The 18,481-nt window shown below is 45.3% G+C and overlaps 1 protein-coding gene across 1 annotated transcript in view; it reads left to right on the forward strand.

The window, feature by feature from the left end:
• shank3a (SH3 and multiple ankyrin repeat domains 3a) overlaps positions 1 to 18,060 on the forward strand; it is a 1,085,379-nt gene extending 1,067,319 nt beyond the window's left edge. Inside the window, exons 25-26 of the mRNA XM_038811689.1 lie at positions 7,778 to 7,812; positions 17,912 to 18,060. Coding sequence (XP_038667617.1) covers positions 7,778 to 7,812; positions 17,912 to 17,928 — 52 coding nt within the window. The 3' untranslated portion in view covers positions 17,929 to 18,060. The remainder of the gene's footprint in view (positions 1 to 7,777; positions 7,813 to 17,911) is intronic.
• The last annotated feature ends 421 nt before the right edge of the window (positions 18,061 to 18,481 follow it).

The raw sequence follows: 18,481 nt of genomic DNA on the forward strand, positions 1-18,481 counted from the left end.
TGAATTAAGGCAATCAGATAATTGCAATCAGATGTGTACTAAAGACAGAGATAGATAGATTCTTGATTAATAAGGGAATCGGGGGTTATGGGGAGAAGGCAGGAGAATGGGGATGGGAAACATATCAGCTATGATTGAATGGCGGAGCAGAAACAATGGGCCGAATGGCCTAATTCTGCTCCTATGTCTTATGGCAGTGGAAGGGATGTCAGGTGGGCAGCATTTTAGTGGTAGTGATCATAATTTAGTTACATTTAGGGAAGTTATGAAAAAGGCAAAGACAGACCAGGAATAAAAGTTCTAACTTGGGGAAAAGTTAATTTTGCTAAGCTGAGATATGATTTAGCCAAATTGGACTGGAAGGAGTTACTTGAAGGTAAATCAATGCCAGGTCAGTGGGAGGTATTCAGGTAATGAGGGTTCAGAGCAAGTATGTTCCCTTAAAAGAAAAGGGTGGGAGTAACAAATCTAGAAGTCTCTGAATGTCAAGGGTCTTAAAGAAACAAAGAAAAATAGGAAAACTTTTGGCAGATACCAAGGGCTCAATGCTCCAGAAACACTGGAGGAGTATGAAGAGTGTCGGGGTGAAATTAAAAAGAACATTAGAAAAGTAAAAAAGGGCATAAAATATTGGAAAGTAAAATCACGGGAAACCCAAAGACTTTTTAAATAAATACATAAAGCACAAGAGAATAACTAAAAAAGAGTAGAGGCTTTAGGGACCTTTTGGGAAACCTATGCGGGTAATTGATGGGTGTTAGCAGTATTCTTCGTGAATATTTTGTATCTATTTTCATAGAAGAAAGGAACAATACAGACATTTCAATCGGGGGAAGGAGTGCGAAATCTTAGATGAAATTAACATTGTGAGAGAGGAAGTATTAAGGGGATCAATAGTTTTGAAAATGGATATATCTTCAGACCCATGTGAAATGAACCCTAACTTTTATGAAAAGCAAGAAAAATAAAATAGCGGAGACCCCGACCATCATTTTCCAACTCTCTTTGGCTACAAGTATGGTGGCAGAAGATTGGAGGACCGCCACCTTACCATTGTTTAAATAGGGAGAAAGAAATAGACAAGCTATTTCCAAGCCAGTCAGCCTATCCTCAGTGGGTGAGAAATATATTGGAAAATCCTGACAGAGGGACGGGATAAATCTTCATTTAGACAAATACAGGTTAATCAAAAGACAGTCAGCATGGATTTGCTCAGGAAAGGTGATGTCTGATTAACATGATATTTTGTGGAGGTACCAAGAAGGTTTGATGAAGCTAGTGCATTTGGTATCATCTATATTAATTTTAGCAAGGGTTTTGATAAGGTCACGCATGACAGAGTGGTCAAGAAAGTAAATGCGCATGGGATTCAAGGTGCAGTGGCAAGTTGGATCCAGGAAACAAAGGATAGTGGTCTGTTGATGCTTTCGTGACTGAAAGCTGTTTCCAGCGGGATTCCACAGGGCTCAGTACTAGATCTCCTGCGTTTTGTGGTATAGATAAATGATTCGGGCTTAAATGTAGGACTTATGATTGTAAAATTTGCAGACGGGGTGAGATTGTCTGGAGGCCGCCCACCTATGGGTAGCAGCGGGATCTTCTAGTCCCACCGCTGTCAATGAGATTTCCCATTTAATCCACCCCACATTGCCAGGAAACCCGCGGCAGGAGATCCATCATCGGCAGGACCGGAATATCCCACCGGCATAAACAGCCAGAGGATCGTGCCCAAAATAAAAATTATAATGGAGAAGAAGGCTGTAGGCCACAGGAAATTATCAACTAATCCAAGGGGCACAATAGTGACAAATGCATCCAGTCGCGAGAGGTGTGAGGCAATACATTTGGACAAGAGTAACACTGCAGGGGAATCCACAATAAATAATAGTTCTGAGAGGTGTTGAGGAGCAGAGGATCCTTGGATTGTATGTCCACAAATCCTTGAAGGTGGCTGGAAGTTGCTCAAGAAGGCACACAGATACTTGCCTTTATTAGCCAAGGTACAGAATATAATGCTGGAACTGTGTAGATCATTGGTATGGCCACCGCTGGGTAACTGTTTGTAGGCAATTTGAGGAGAAATGTTTTCACCCAGATGGGGTCTAGCACACTGCCTGAGAGAGTGGTCGAGGCAGTAACTTTCATAACATTTGAAAATACTTGGATATGTACTAGAAGTACTGTAACTGCCTACAAGGTTATGGACCAACAGCTGGAAAGTGGGATTAGGCGAGTTAGCTACTTGATGACTAGAGTAGACACGATGAGCCGAATGGCTTCCTCCAGTGCTATAAATTTCTATGATTTTATGATTCATTTAGGGAAGGTGTTATCACCCTTCAACTAGGTTTCTGTCACGGACATGGGGCGGGATTCTCCAACCCCCTCCGCCGGGTAGAGGGGAATCCCACCCATGATGTCACTACAATCAGCCATAATAAATTCATGAATGGCAAGGGCAAGACCCCCCAAGGATTTGTGGGGCGTTTCTTCAGAGAGAGAGAGACAGTCAGGTGGATTAGCTTTACCTAATTTATTATGTTATCACTTGGCAGCTAATATTGAAAAGGTACTGGGGTGGATCCGAATTCCATATGGGGGTAGATGGAGGTGAGCTCATGCAGTGGTTCTAGTTTGGGTAACTGCCTTGTTTCCGTTTTCCCTGCAGAATTTACCTCCGGTCCAGTTGTGATGTCCGCTCTGAGGATTTAGAGGCAGTTTAGATAACATTTTAAACTCGGCTCCATGTCTTTGTTAGCCCCTATTGTGGGAATCATCTCTTTGTGCCACTGGGTATGGATTCAAAGTTAAGGTCATGGGGGAGGAAGGTCTGGAGAGGTTTGGGGAACTGTTTGTGGAGGGTAGGCTTGTTTGGTTTTGAGGGGTTGTTGGACAACGCCCAGCTCCCATGGTCTAATTTATTCAAGTATTTCCAGGTTCGCGATTTCTTGTGTAAGGAGATCTCTTCATTTCTCTTGGCACTTTTGTCCTCCCTCTTGAATAGGATCTTATCTCTGGCCGAGTTGGGTGAGGGAAAGAGTTTGGACATTTATGGACAGATTCTGTCAGCGACCAGGCTACATTGGATGAGATGAAGAGGAAGTGGGAGGGTGAACTGAGTCCGGTGTTTGGTGGGTGGGTGTCAACTGAGGCTCTTCACAGGGTCAACTCAATCTCCTCCTGTGCTAGTCTCAGCATGATTCAGTTCAAGGTGGTGCACAGGACATATCTGACCAAGATGAGGATGAGTTTTTTTTTCAGGGGTGGAGGACAGGGGTGGACATTGTTCTCGGGGGGCTGGCAAATCATACCCGTATGTTCTGGTCGAGTCCTTGGCTTGTAAACTTCTGGGTCTCCTTCTTTAACACCATGTCAGGTATTCTTGATATTGAGCTGGAGCCTTTCCGCTTGTGGCCTTTTCGGGGGTTTTGGACTCGCCGGTGAAGGCCGATGTCCTCACCTTTGCCTCGTTAATAGGCTGGAGGAAACTTCTGCTTGGGTGGACATCTCCTACTCCAGCCAGTCGCTCAGAGAAGTTGGGCGACCTGATGGAGTTCCGATATCTAGAGACGGTCAAGTGCGCCATTAGGGGGTCAGTTGATGCATTCTAATTGAGATGGCAGCCATTCATATCCTTTTTCAGAGAGTTAGTCACCATTAGCTGTGGGGGGGGGGGGGGGGGGGGATTTAGTTGGTTAGTTTTTCAGGATATGTTGAAGGGTGGGGGTTCAGTGGGGTTGTTAAGTATTGATATTTTTGCATTGTAGCTTTATGTTTTTGATGTATAGAGTGGTGTTATTTTGTTGTCATGAAAATTTCTTCAATAAAAGTATATATTTTTTAAAACACAGAGATAGCCTGTAGAGGAGCCAGTCGTTGGAAGATTCAGACTTTTGCATTGATTGGTTTCTGTTAGTTCCGTGTTTTCAATGTTACTCACTGACGTTTTGTCGAGACCTCCAGTCCCAATCAGTCCCTTGGTTTCAGGAATCTCAGGAAATCTGTAACAAGGAGTAATGACACCTTGGATTTCCACAACACACTCAGCTCTTGATTCCAATCATGCCACTGTGACACATTCCAAAGTGGAGGCTGCACCCCATCAGAGATAAAGAATTATAGCTTTAAGATCCAGGATTCTGCCAACAATCCTATTTTACGCTTTGAGTTCTTACACTGGACTGCTGTGAAAAAGGAGCAGAGCTGAGTCTCAGCATGGTCAATACGCCACAACCAGGCAGGACCCTGAAGGGCACTGACGGGATGGTGAATTACCCACGGTTGAGCTGGAAGTCATAGGAGTGACAAGTCAACAAGAATCAGAGGCAAAGGTTAGGTGGTCGACAACTGACCCGAAATCATGAAATCAGTGCCAATGATATAGGCTCATCTCTGGTCATCTCATCCATGCGGAAAAAATTCAGAAAATCCTAGAGTAATAAATAAACTGATACAGTGATACACCAGCCTCACAACGCACCATTGCTCATGGCACCATACTGACAATAGAACATTACTACAGCATGGGCTTTTGGAAAGGAATGACTGATGATATTTTGGATTATAATCTAATATGTAAAAATTGCACATTCTTACCGAGAACCTTATTTCCTTGATAATGTGTAACTGTTGCATTTGTGTGTGATTATGGTTAGCATGGATCTTCCTGTATGGGATGCACCATTCACTGAGAACATACCATGGCTTTGGCTGTTTAAGGAACTTGGCTGCTAATGTTTGCCTCATTTGCCAACAGGGAATCTTAAAATCAGATTAGACTTGTTTCAAAGTCCCTTCAGATCTCAACTTCCTTTCTTCCAAAATGTTATTGTTCAACATGGGACAGAGATAGAATAACAGTGCTCTGTTTGACTGCTATACTCGACACACTCAGATCCCCCCCCCCCCCCCCCCCCTCCCAACCCCCCACACATGCACCCATGTACCCTACACAGTTCTGCCTGATGCCAGAGGCATGGGGGCAAAATAGCTTTGATCTAAACTCTTGATTAGCACAAGGCGACAGTGAACTTGAACATTGGATTCAAACGTCACACATTCTATACAGCAGCATGGTAGCACAATGGTTAGCATTGTTGCTTCACAGCTCCAGGGTCCCAGGTTCAATTCCCGGCTTGGGTCACTGTCTGTGCGGAGTCTGCACGTTCTCCCCATATCTGTTTGGGTTTCCTCCGGGTGCTCCGGTTTCCTCCCACAAATCCCGAAAGACGTGCTGTTAGGTAATTTGGACATTCTGAATTCTCCCTCTGTGTACCTGAACAGGCGCCGTAGTGTGGCGACTAGGGGATTTTCACAGTAACTTCATTGCAGTGTTAATGTAAGCCTACTTGTGACAATAAAGATTAATATAAAATTTAACGTAAAATATTTGGTATTAATTTTTGGATCTAATAGAAATCGTTCTTATGAATGGCAAATATACAGTCTAGTCTATTCTTCCATAGAATCCCATTACTACGCCAGTACTTCTATTTCCCAAGTTCATATTCAACGGATAGCTCAGACAAAGTTTCCAGTTTCTATGGTTTGCTGCTTGAAGTGAATTGGCAACTCACTGTGGTTCCTGCCTGGTGCAGCTGCACACACATAATTGCCCAATAACTTGGCAAGGAATGTTCCACTGATGCAAGAGAAGCTGCTGCTGAGAGGACAGAGTCTAAAACACACAAGGTTCACACACACACACAAAGGAACAGCATTCTCTTGTGTTTGACCTAATACCCTGCTTTGTCGCATGCCTCTAAGCCCAGAAACAGATCCCAGCAACTTCTGTTTTAACTCAAGTGAAAACAGAGAGGGTGGAAATGCTCAGAAGCTCTGGCCCCCTCTGTGGAGGGGGAAGTGGTTCAGGTCGACAACCTGTTTGTCATTTCCGATGCTGCCAGGCCTACTAAGAATTTCCAGCGTTTGTTTTTATTTCAGATTCTCAGCATCTGCAGTGTTTTGCTCTTGTGCTCTTTTTAAACTTCTGTGTCCACTTTCACAGCTCCTGAAAGTCATACAGCACTCTCCCCATTAGTCCCACTCCCCTGCTCTTTCCTCATAATGATGCAATCTCTCGAGTATCTACCCTATTGCCTTTTTAAAGTTACTGTTGTATCGACTTTCGCCACCTTTTCAGGCCGTGCAGTCCAGCTCATATTAACTCTGTGTAGAAAAAAACAAACTTTGTCCGAATTTCCCTTCGATTCTTCAGTCAATTATATTAAATCTTTGTCTTTTGGTTACCGATCCATCTGACACTGGAACAGTTTTTCCTTATTTACTCTTATCAAAGCCCTTCGCAATTTTAAATACCTTTATTAAAGCTCCCTTAACCTTCTCTGCGCGAAGAACAACGTCAGCTTCTCTTGTCTCTTCGCCGTAAATTAAGTCCTTCATTTGTGGTTTCTGGGCAGCACGGTAGCCTTGTGGATAGCACAATTGCTTCACAGTTCCAGGGTCCCAGGTTCGATTCCGGCTTGGGTCACTGTCTGTGCGGAGTCTGCACATCCTCCCCGTGTGGGTGTGGGTTTCCTCCGGGTGCTCCGGTTTCCTCCCAGATGTGCAGGTTAGGTGGATTGGCCATGATCAAATGCCCTTAGTGTCCAAAATTGCCCTTAGTGTTTGGTGGAGTTACTGGGTTATGGGGATAGGGTGGAGGTGTTGACCTTGGGTAGGGTGCTCTTTCCAAGAGCCGGTGCAGACTCGATGGGCCGAATGGCCTCCTTCTGCACTGTAAATTCTGTGATAATCTATGTAAATTCTATTAAATCTCTGTATCCTCTCCAAAACCTTCACATGGTTCCGAAGGTTTTGTGCCCAGAACTGAACAAAAAGCACCAGCTGCAGGCCCTATTCAATGGGTTATAAAGGTTCAGCATAACTTCTTTGCTCTTGTGCGCTGTGCATCTATGATAAAAATTCAGGATCCCATAATTTTATCAGCCTTATCAATTCGTCCTGTCACCTTCATGTGAACCACCAAATGTCTCTAGTTTCTGCACTCGCATTACTGTTGTGCCAGTCTATTTGTTCTTGAATCGTTTTCTCATTTCATTTTTGAAAGCAGATGCTCTGGATGCGAGCAGACTCAATGTGGCACGGAGTTCTAGAATCCAGCTACCTGGCTGAGTGTACTAGAACCTGGGTCCTGAACAAACACTCAAAACCTCTAGTTCCTTGAGAACACAATTCAATAATCTAGCACTCACAGCAGCATACTACAAAGCTGTGTGAACCAGTGACCTTAGTAACAGCACCTGATCCTGGTTGCATCAAAGACAACTGCAGGTTCTAGAACCAGGCTTCTCTCTTGGTTTGGAGTGGAGTTCTAAAACCAGGTGGACTGTGCAGAATTTTTTTAGTCACCATCAGCATTTGAGTACCCTTTTCTATCCTCCCCATCCAGTTGTTGTGAAATATGGTATTCCACGTAGTGGGGTAGGGTTCCAGAATCCTTCACTCTTAAAGCTCATTAAATGATCACTCTTTTAAATCTCATTCACACCTTGAGGTGAGAGTAAGCATGTCACAGGCTACTGTTTAATGCAAGTCCTTCCTGTGTAGTGCCATCAATGGAAGGATAGGAGGGAGGGGGGCCGTGAGGCTGGACTCAGACTCTGAAGGGATGTGAAGCAAGTCTATTATGGAAGTGTTTACTGTTAGTGTTTGTAGTGGAAATGTCTGGTCATATTCATGGATTGATGCTAACATTTCTCTCTCATTGCCTCTTTTTTATCCGCTCACTGTGCATGCGTTGTGGTGCTCTGTCTAGAATCACCTCGAGCCTCAGGAGGGTGAGCAAATTGTGTAAGTGCTCACAACCAACCATTCACCACATCCCATTACCCCCTTGGGTTTCGTTTTGTTTGGATTGTTTTAATTCTGCTGTCTAGTAGACTGTGAATGCTGTCCATGGTGAAGGTGAAGTGTTGGACTGTGCTCGTTGTGTGTGTGCATGTGGATTTTGTGTTTCTTTCCCCCCCCCCTTTATATTTGAGCTATTTCTAACCCTCTACAGGCTGTCCTCCACCAAGTCAGTCAGCCGCCAGTCCCACTCTCTGCTCAAAATCACCAGTAGGAAAGTGAACTAAATATTTAAGAACAAATTTCAATGCCTGGATTCCCCCTCCCACTACTGATCATGATCTATCACATTTTCACAGAATGGACCTATTGAATGGGCCAGCACACTGTCCACAGGCTCTATATTGAATGGGCCAACACAATTCGCCTAGATTCACAGGCATGGGTATCAAATGGCCCAGAACACTGTTCCCTAGACTTTCAGGCATGGGTTAGATAATCCAGCACAAGTTAATGCGATAAAAGTCTCCTCGTATAGCCCCTGCATAGGTTCTAAATTAATTGAGTTTGACTTTAGCCTCAATCAAATTTGGGCTCACAAGCACAAAAGGAGCTTTAGTCTCTGTATCTAACCCATGCTGTACCTGACCTGGGAGTGTTTGATGGGGTAGTATAGAAGGATCTTTACTCTGTACCCTAGCCTGTCCGGCGCCTATCCTGGGAGTGTTAACGAGACAGTGTAGAGGCAGCTTTACTTTATATCTGACTCAATCTACGGGAGGCCTTGACGGGAGTTCCAATGCCAGGCACTTGCATCCTTCATTTTGTTGGTAGCCATGATGTGGTGACAGCGAAGGCTCAAAAGCAAAGGCTGCACGCGTGAAACTGCAGACCAACAGGTGCAATAAAATAAGACAAATAAAATCCCCAATCTGTTTACGAGACTCAGCCAGGTGACGGGGCTTGTCGGAGGCCAAACCTCTTATGTCATTCTTTGTTTGTGTGGTGAAAGTAACCTTCTGAGTCATTAATTCACTCCGTCCATGTCTCCTTCCCTGCCTGCAACCTAGAAACAGTTAGATCGCTGCCCAGAATTTCTCTTCCCAGATTTAAACAAAGCAATCCCTTCCATCCTTGATGATTATCTGAGTAGTACTGATATTACAGAATGTACTCACTTTTCCTTTGAGTTGAAGGTCACTTTCTGAGTGCAAACAGGTTCTGTGTCTCCAGTTTTCTGACATGGGGTGACAGCGGGAAAGGCAATAGCTTCCTCCCTGTCTCCACACGTGCTCAGAGGATTACCCCAAAAGGTCAAAGGTTACCTCCCAATGTCCAAGCATGATATAACGCAGTCACAATTTTAACATCCCTTCACACAGAATCTCCTTATAAATGAGGAATCAATGTCACAACTGTGATGCGAATTTGAGGTCCAAATTGTCCCTTCAAAACAAAGCTCTTTGTGTTTAATGCAAAATTATCGGAACAGTGAAACAAAACAAAGAAGAACTGACTAAAATAAATGGGTCGGGATCATCCAGTGCTGCCCTTTAAGAATCCTTTGCTGCTGCCTCCTTTGAATGGGAAGGGAAATTTGCATCTTTTAGCTGAAGGTAATGTTGCTTGCTGAGTTTGAATCGCTGTGTTTTGTGTGCATTATGAACCTGCTCTGTATTGTAGGATACACCCAGCGCTGGTGCTCAGTGTATTTGAAATAACCTGAAGGCTTGGAGTGAAAGACGTTGGACAGTGAGACGAGGCAGCATCACAGGGAGTGCCTTTGATTTCAAGCTTCGACGACTCCTGACCTTGAAAGTGACCACAGGGGAAAGAAGAGGGAAGCACCAAGTCAGGACTGCACCCTTGGCATTCCCTTACCAGGAAACAGCCCCGCATTGGGCTTCCCTCGAACCTGTTCCTATTAGGGAGACGAGAAAGCAATCATCCAACTTTTCCTTTGGGTGGATATGTAGAGAAGGAAGACTGAATGGAATGAGGGGAAGTTGACTAAAGTATAGCCTGAGCTAATCTTCAAGAGCATTAGTTGTCTCAATCTATCTTGGTTGCATTTTTAAATGGTAAAGGTTCCAGTTCTCCACAAACTTAGTCCTGTCGCGACCCGACACACACTGCTCCCCTGCACTCAGTCACCATTGCACTCGGACACTTTCTCATGGGCACAGCCTCCACTCCGCTCCCACACTCTCTCAGTCACCCTACACTCAGTTTCACATCACGCTTAAATGCCTGCTCACTTTTGTAGCCCCCCCCCCCCCCCCCCACCCTGGCATTAAGACCCTCCCGAGCCACAAGCCCTCCAGTCGCAATCAGACCCCTCCCTCACTCAGACACCCCCGCCCCTATTTCACTCAGTACCCCCTATGCTCAGACCCTCCCCCGCATTTGGAAACCTTGCACTTTAATCCCCTTAAACACTCAGATCCCCCTCCACATTCAGACCTCCTCACTGATCTCAGAGATATCTGAGATAGGCAAAAGTCAAATAGGCCAGTACAAGGAAATGTTATTGGAAAATGGCTGTGCAAAGTCTTGAGGCATTCAAGCAAAGTGTCAGGGTGCTATGGTAACAGGAATTACTATGGCAGTTAACCCACCCATCTTGTACACCTCAGAAAGTCTTCCACTTGCAGAAACTCTTCCAATTTTCTTTCCAACCGGTTATAAGATATTCGGCACTCACTTCCAGAGGTCTGGAAACAAAGGGTTTCCTGATGTCTAACCTAAATATTTATCCTAGTTCTCCACCCTCTGTTCAGCTGCTCAATTAAATACAAATCTGGTTTGCATTGCCTCGTGTTCAGGAGTTTGAGAGCTGTTCCAATCAAGATTCGTAACATGTTAGAAGGAATCAATAGAGGATAAAGAGAGGACTTATTTCCTCTGTTTGAGAGAATCCAGAAAAAGGGAGCATAATATTAATGTTAAAACTAGAATCAGGAAGCAATTTTTCAAACAAAAAGGATGGGAACTCGTGCCCTCCCCCCGACCCCGTGTCCCGTCTTCCCCCCCCCCCCCCCCCCCCCCCGGAGCCCCGAGCCAGTTGCTGAGGGATAATTGGAACTTTCAGAGCTGGGATCAATAGACTTTTGTTACATGAGAATATTGAGAGATATGGGCTGGAATTTATGCTAAGGTCAAGCTCCGTGCACCCAGCATAGATTTTGGGGAAGTGCCTGTCTCTGCTTAGCCAGTTCACCCCACTTTAGTTTCTCAGGGGACAGTCATTTAATGAGTATGAGGCAGAACTTCCATCCATCTCCAGGAGGATGTCCCACCTCGTAGAGCTGCTGGCCAGCCAGAAGCTCTGCATACCCGCAGTGCCAAGCGGTGGTCACTGCTGGTAATGCAGGTAAATGTGAGATCCCACTGGAGACAGTCCCCAGCGAGAAGAGCAAGGGGCATGTTGAATGGACGGGGGTGGGGACATGGTGAGGATGAACGGAGGAGGCATAACCATGGTAGGGTGCCCTCCAATTGACAAAGAGACCCTCGGAGGGAGGTTATCTCCCCTACTTTTCACTGATCAGCAGCTCAGGCCTTTCCCGCTGCCGCCTCTATCGCGCTACTGGTGGGATGAAGCTCTTAACTGGGCGTTAATTAATCACTTCAGGGCCTCATTTGGACCCCGGGTAGGTGATCCATCCAGCATCTCCCTGGCCACCTGTAAAATCGTAAAGGGGGCAAGGCTGCAGGTATGTTGTCAATGGCATTGTGCCATCATGCAATCAGCCATGATATTTTTGAATGGCAGAGTAGACCCGATTGGCCAAATGGCCTACTTCTGCTCCTACGTCTTATGATCCTATGATACCTTCATTTACAGGCCTGTCTCCCCATTTACCCACTAATAGGTGACCTGTGAAACTCAGCTCCTGGAGTTGAGATACAGATTCACTACGATCAAAGTATCAGCTGTGACTTAGTTGACACCATTCATGCCACTGGGTCAAAAGGTTAGAGGTTCAAGTCTCACTTTAGAGACTTGAGCAGCAATATCTGGGCTGACAGTCCAATCGATACAGTACTGAGGGAGTGCTGCAGTGTCCGAGGTGCTGTCTTTGGTTGAGATAAGAACATAAGAACTAGGAGCAGGAGTAGGCCATCTGGCCCCTCGAGCCTGCTCCGCCATTCAATTAGATCATGGCTGATGTGGACTCAGCTCCACTTTCCGGCCCGAACACCATAACCCTTAATCCCTTTATTCTTCAAAAAACTATCTGTCTTTACCTTAAAAATATGTAATGAAGGAGCCTCAACTGCTTCACTGGGCAAGGAATTCCATAGATTCACAACCCTTTGGGTGAAGAAGTTCCTCCTAAACTCAGTCCTAAATCTACTTCCCCTTATTTTGAGGCTATGTCCCCTAGTTCTGCTGTCACCCGCCAGTGGAAACAACCTGCCCGCATCTATCCTATCTATTCCCTTCATAATTTTAAATGTTTCTATAAGATCCCCCCTCATCCTTCTAAATTCCAACGAGTACAGTCCCAGTCTACTCAACCTCTCCTCATAATCCAACCCCTTCAGCTCTGGGATTAACCTAGTGAATCTCCTCTGCACACCCTCCAGCGCCAGTACGTCCTTTCTCAAGTGAGGAGACCAAAACTGAACACAATACTCCAGGTGTGGCCGCACTAACACCTTATACAATTGCAACATAACCTCCCTAGTCTTAAACTCCATCCCTCTAGCAATGAAGGACAAAATTCTATTTGCCTTCTTAATCACCTGTTGCACTTGTAAACCAACCTTCTGTGACTCATGCACTAGCACACCCAAGTCTCTCTGAACAGCGGCATGCTTTAATATTTTATCGTTTAAATAATAATCCCGTTTGCTGTTATTCCTACCAAAATGGATAACCTCACATTTGTCAACATTGTATTCCATCTGCCAGACCCGAGCCCATTCACTTAACCTATCCAAATCCCTCTGCAGACTTCCAGTATCCTCTGCACTTTTCGCTTTACCACTCATCTTAGTGTCATCTGCAAACTTGGACACATTGCCCTTGGTCCCCAACTCCAAATCATCTATGTAAATTGTGAACAATTGTGGGCCCAACACGGATCCCTGAGGGACACCACTAGCTACTGATTGCCAACCAGAGAAACACCCATTTATCCCAACTCTTTGCTTTCTATTAATTAACCAATCCTCTATCCATGCTACTACTTTACCCTTAATGCCATGCATCTTTATCTTATGCAGCAACCTTTTGTGTGGCACCTTGTCAAAGGCTTTCTGGAAATCCAGATATACCACATCCATCGGCTCCCCGTTATCTACTGCACTGGTAATGTCCTCAAAAAATTCCACTAAATTAGTTAGGCATGACCTGCCCTTTACGAACCCATGCTGCGTCTGCCCAATGGGACAATTTCTATCCAGATGCCTCGCTATTTCTTCCTTGATGATAGATTCCAGAATCTTCACTACTACCGAAGTTAAGCTCACTGGCCTATAATTTCCTGCTTTCTGCCTACCTCCTTTTTTAAACAGTGGCGTCACGTTTGCTAATTTCCAATCCACCGGGACCACCCCAGAGTCTAGTGAATTTCGGTAAATTATCACTAGTGCATCTGCAATTTCCCTAGCCATCTCTTTTAGCACTCTGGGATGCATTCCATCAGGGCCAGGAGACTTGTCTACCTTTAGCCCCATTAGCTTGCCCATCACTCCCTCCTTAGTGATAACAATCCTCTCAAGGTCCTCACCTGTCATAGCCTCATTTCTATCAGTCGCTGGCATATTATTTGTGTCTTCCACTGTGAAGACCGACCCAAAAAACCTGTTCAGTTCCTCAGCCATTTCCTCATTTCCCATTATTAAAACTCCCTTCTCATCCTCTAAAGGACCAATATTTACCTTAGCCACTCTTTTTTGTCTTATATATTTGTAAAAACTTTTACTGTCTGTTTTTATATTCTGAGCAAGTTTACTCTCATACTCTATCTTACTCTTCTTTATAGCTTTTTTAGTAACTTTCTGTTGCCCCCTAAAGATTTCCCAGTCCTCTAATCTCCCAGCAATCTTTGCCACTTTATATGCTTTTTCCTTCAATTTGATACTCTCCCTTATTTCCTTAGATATCCACGGTCGATTTTCCCTCTTTCTTCCGTCCTTCCTTTTTGTTGGTATAAACCTTTGCTGAGCACTGTGAAAAATCGCTTGGAAGGTTCTCCACTGTTCCTCAACTGTTCCACCATAAAGTCTTAGCTCCCAGTCTACCTTAGCTAGTTCTTCTCTCATCCCCTTGTAATTTCCTTTGTTTAAACACAAAACACTAGTATTTGATTTTACTTTCTCACCCTCCATCAGTATTTTAAATTCCACCATATTGTGATTGCTCCTTCCGAGAGGATCCCTAACTATGAGATCATGAATCAATCCTGTCTCATTACACAGGACAAGATCTAGGACCGCTTGTTCCCTCGTAGGTTCCATTGGTTTGGTTTACTCTTTCAAGTGGAAGTAAAGGCCCCATGATACTATTTCAGAGGCGAGCAAGGGAGTTATCCCCAAAGTCTTTGTCAATATTAATTCCTCAATCAGATGATCACAAAAAACAAACAGGCCATCTGGTTATTATCCCGTCGCTGTTTCTGGGAGCTTGCTGTTCTGTATTTCCTTCCTAAACTCCAACAGTACTTCATTGCCTGTAAAGCAACTTGGGGCATCCTGAATGTAGGAAATATATGGAACTCCTTCCCATTCATGGAAACAATCTCAGATAATCAACAAATTATTAAATAAAAGTCAGCAGTGAGCATAATATGGTTCCCCATTTCTTTTAGTCAGGTGAATACGTGCCACTCATTCCTGATTGAATGCTAATCCAATCCAGAGCCAATTCTGCATCATCTTCAATGAATTTAGTTTCAGTGTTACTTCGATCAGATAACTCAGCACCATCCTCAACACTGAATGCAAATGCAAAGCAATCATTTACCACCACCACCCCCCAACCCCCAACAAGTCTGCTCCACCATTCAATAAAATAATGATCTTTGGACACGTAACATAAAATTCCTACCGTGCAGAAAAAGGCCATTCGGCCCAACAAGTCATCACCAGCCCTCCGAAAGAGCATTCTACCTAGTCCCACTCCTCCACCCTATTCCCACAACCCTACCAAAACTGCACATTTTTGGACACTAATTGGCAATTTTTTTAAAATACATTTATTATTCTCCTTTTTCACATTTACACCCAACAATAAACAATAATCAGTAACAAATGCAATGCCAATCCCCATAGCAATAACAACGATCCCATCCTCCCATCAAACCCCCAAATATTAGCCCGCATGTTAACATAAACAAATGACAAAAGGAATCAGGAATCACCCATAGTCACCATTAACACACACAGTCCCTTCCCCCCCCCCCCCCCCCCCCCCCACAACCCTCCCAGCTCCCCCCAATGTTCAATGTAATCCAATTCTCGAAAGTGCATAATGAATAACGCCCATGAATTGTAGAACCCCTCTATCCTATACCTCAGTTCAAATTTGACCTTCTCAAGAGTCAAGAATTCCAGCAGGAACCCCGCCACACCAGGGCACAGGGTGGAGAGGTTGACCTCCATCCTAACAGGATACACCTTCAGGCGATCAATGAGGCGAAGGCTACAACATCTGCCTCCGCACCCGTTTCCAACCCTGGCTGGTCCGACACCCCGAATATGGCCTCTCGAGGGCCCAGGTCCAATTTCATGTGCACCACTTTAGAGATTACCTTAAACACCTCCTTCCAGTAATTCTCCAGCTTTGGACAGGACCAAAACATATGAACGTGGTTTGCGGGCCCCCTCCCTGCAACGTTCACACACATCTTCTACCCCCTCAAAGAGCCGGCTCATCCTCGCCCTTGTGAGGTGCTTCAGCTGTATCAGCCCCAACCCCGCAGATGAGGTGGAGGCGTTCACCCTCTGGAGCACCTCACACCAGAACCCCGCCTCCATACCCTCTCCCAACTCTTCCTCCCACTTTGCTTTGATCCCTTGCAGCGGCACCTTCTCCTCTTCCAAAATAGCCCCGAAACCGTTGATACTACCCCCTTCTCCAGTCCCCCTGTCGTCAGCACCTCCTCCAGCAATGTGGAAGCCGGCTTTACTGGGAAGCTCTGTATCTCCTTTCTGGCAAAGTCTCGAACCTGCATGTATCTAAATATTTCCCCCTGCTCCAGCCCATACTTCGCTCCCAGCTCCTTCAATCTTGCAAAGCGACCCCCAAGAAACAAATCTTTTAGTGTCCTAATTCCTTTCTCCTCCCATCTCCGAAAATTTCCATCCCACTTCCCTGGCTCAAATCTATGGTTCCCCCGAATCGGCATTTTCCTTGACACTGCCCCCAACCTGAAGTGCTGGAGAAACTGCCTCCAAATTCTCAACGAAGCTATTACTACCAGACTCCCTGAGTATTTCCCTGGGGCCGACAGGAGCGGCATTATTGCTAACGCCTTAAATCCCGACCCCCTACTCAAACTTTCCTTCATTCTGACCCATTGGGAGTCAACCCCTCTGACCCAGCTCTGTACCTTCTCCACATTCGCCGCCCAGCAATAATACATCAGGTTCGGAAGACCCAAACCCCCTGCCTGCTTTCCTAGCTGTAGTATCACCTTTCTAATTCTGGCCACCTTCCCTCCCCATATGAACGAGGTAATCATCCCTTCAATCTCTAAAAAATGCCTTTGGCAGAAAAATCGCCAGGCATTGGAAAATAAACAGGAATCGTGGCAATACATTCATTTTAACCGCCTGTACACGACCCGCCAGTGACAGTCCCACTAAGGGGCAATTTAACATGGCCAATCCACCTAGCCTGAACATCTTTGGACATTTCCATTTCCATTTCACAATTCCATTTCCATTTCACAATTCCATTTCCATTTCACAATTCTATTTTCCCATAGAATCTCTATATCATTTGATTTCTTTAAAGAAATTGTTCAGCAGTACAATCACAAGCAAGTCCACTGATATTCCTTCAGTATGTTCGCTCACATATTGTGAAGACTTTGGTTATAACGTCCCCCTGCTTTGAGACTGCACTAGGCACCTCATACATTCATTGCCCAAACTCTGCTGAATTGGATGGTACAAGTTGTAGTATTAGGGTTTTCAGGGTTGTGAGACTGGAGAAACAGAACTGCCCTTATGATGATGCCCAGTAAGAAGTCTTACAACACCAGGTTAAAGTCCAACATGTTTGTTTCAAACACTAGCTTTCGGAGCACTGCTCCTTCCTCAGGTGAATAGTTATGTCTATTGTTATGTTTATCCTATACCCAGTTATAGTTCAAACATACCTATGACTCAGCTATTTTTCCTTAACCAGTGGCAACCAATAAACCATATGGTCTCAGAGATGAAATCTTACAACACTAGTTGGCAGAGAAAGGACACTGCAATTGATTTGAGTTCCACAGGCTGCAAAGGCCACAAAAATTAAAGTTTTCTGATTTATTGTCTTATTGATCCCTGCTTGAGAATGTTTGTTTGGATGTTGGATCAAGATCAGATCGTCCTTGACTGTAATCTCCCTCCACAGTCAAATAACTGCACAAGGTCACTGTCAAGAATGGAGAGAAGAGAGGTAGTAGAGAAAATTGATTGGGGAGGAGGGGAGGAGACCCAGACACAGAAGCAGGAGGTGGCCATTCAACCCCTCCAGTCTCTTCTGCCAATCAGTTAGATTGCGGCTAATCTGCACCTCAACTCCATTTACCTGCATTGGTTCCATTCCTTTACAACCTTGCCGAACAAAAAAAACTATCAATCTCAGTTTTGCATTGTTCAATTCATCCCCAGCCTGAACAGCTTTTATGAGGAAGAGTTCCCGATTTCCAGGAAGGTCTTTGAATTCAACCTCTCCTCAGCAGGTGTTGTGTGTCGAGCGTGAAAATTCAGTGTAAGTTCCTTCATGCAGGAGAGTGGAACTGCGAAGGCAGCTTCACGGGGTAGACAGGCTCTGAAACTTGAGCACACGTTGCCCTGGGTGAGTGGCTGGGGCGAAGTCTTGGACATGACATAACCTCCTAATTCTTTGTTTTCTTTCTCCTTTTATCCACAGACTTTTCAGTAGTTTAGGAGAGCTGAACACGATATCCCAGCGGAGCTTTGGGGCGACATTCACCATCCGTCCTGGCTCTAGGCAGCCTGTCGCCCGCCGGGCCCCGAGCCCTGGGAAGCCCGGTGTCGAATCAAGGACAGAAGCCGGCATCAGCTCACCGAGGCCCTCGCCACTCTCCACCCCGACGCAGACCCCCCCCACCATCCTGAAATCTTCCAGCCTCAATATTCCCCATGAGCCCAAGGAGGTGCGGTTTGTGGTGCGGAGCGCCAGCGCTCGCAGCCGATCCCCATCTCCCTCCGGTGTCGCCATGCATTCCTTGCTCCCCCCCAAGCCCTTCTGCCAGAAACCCATGGCGATGTGGAACAAGTACGACGTAGCGGACTGGCTGGACAGTCTGAACCTATCAGAACACAGAGAGAGCTTCTTACACAATGAAATAGAAGGCTCCCACCTACCCGCCTTGACAAAAGATGACTATGTGGAACTTGGAGTCACAAGAGTGGGACATCGAATGAACATCGAACGGGCTTTGAAACATTTTATAGACAGCTAGCTCCACTGGTAGGG

Source organism: Scyliorhinus canicula, chromosome 11 (genome assembly GCF_902713615.1).
Source record: "Scyliorhinus canicula chromosome 11, sScyCan1.1, whole genome shotgun sequence".
NCBI lineage: Eukaryota > Metazoa > Chordata > Chondrichthyes > Carcharhiniformes > Scyliorhinidae > Scyliorhinus > Scyliorhinus canicula.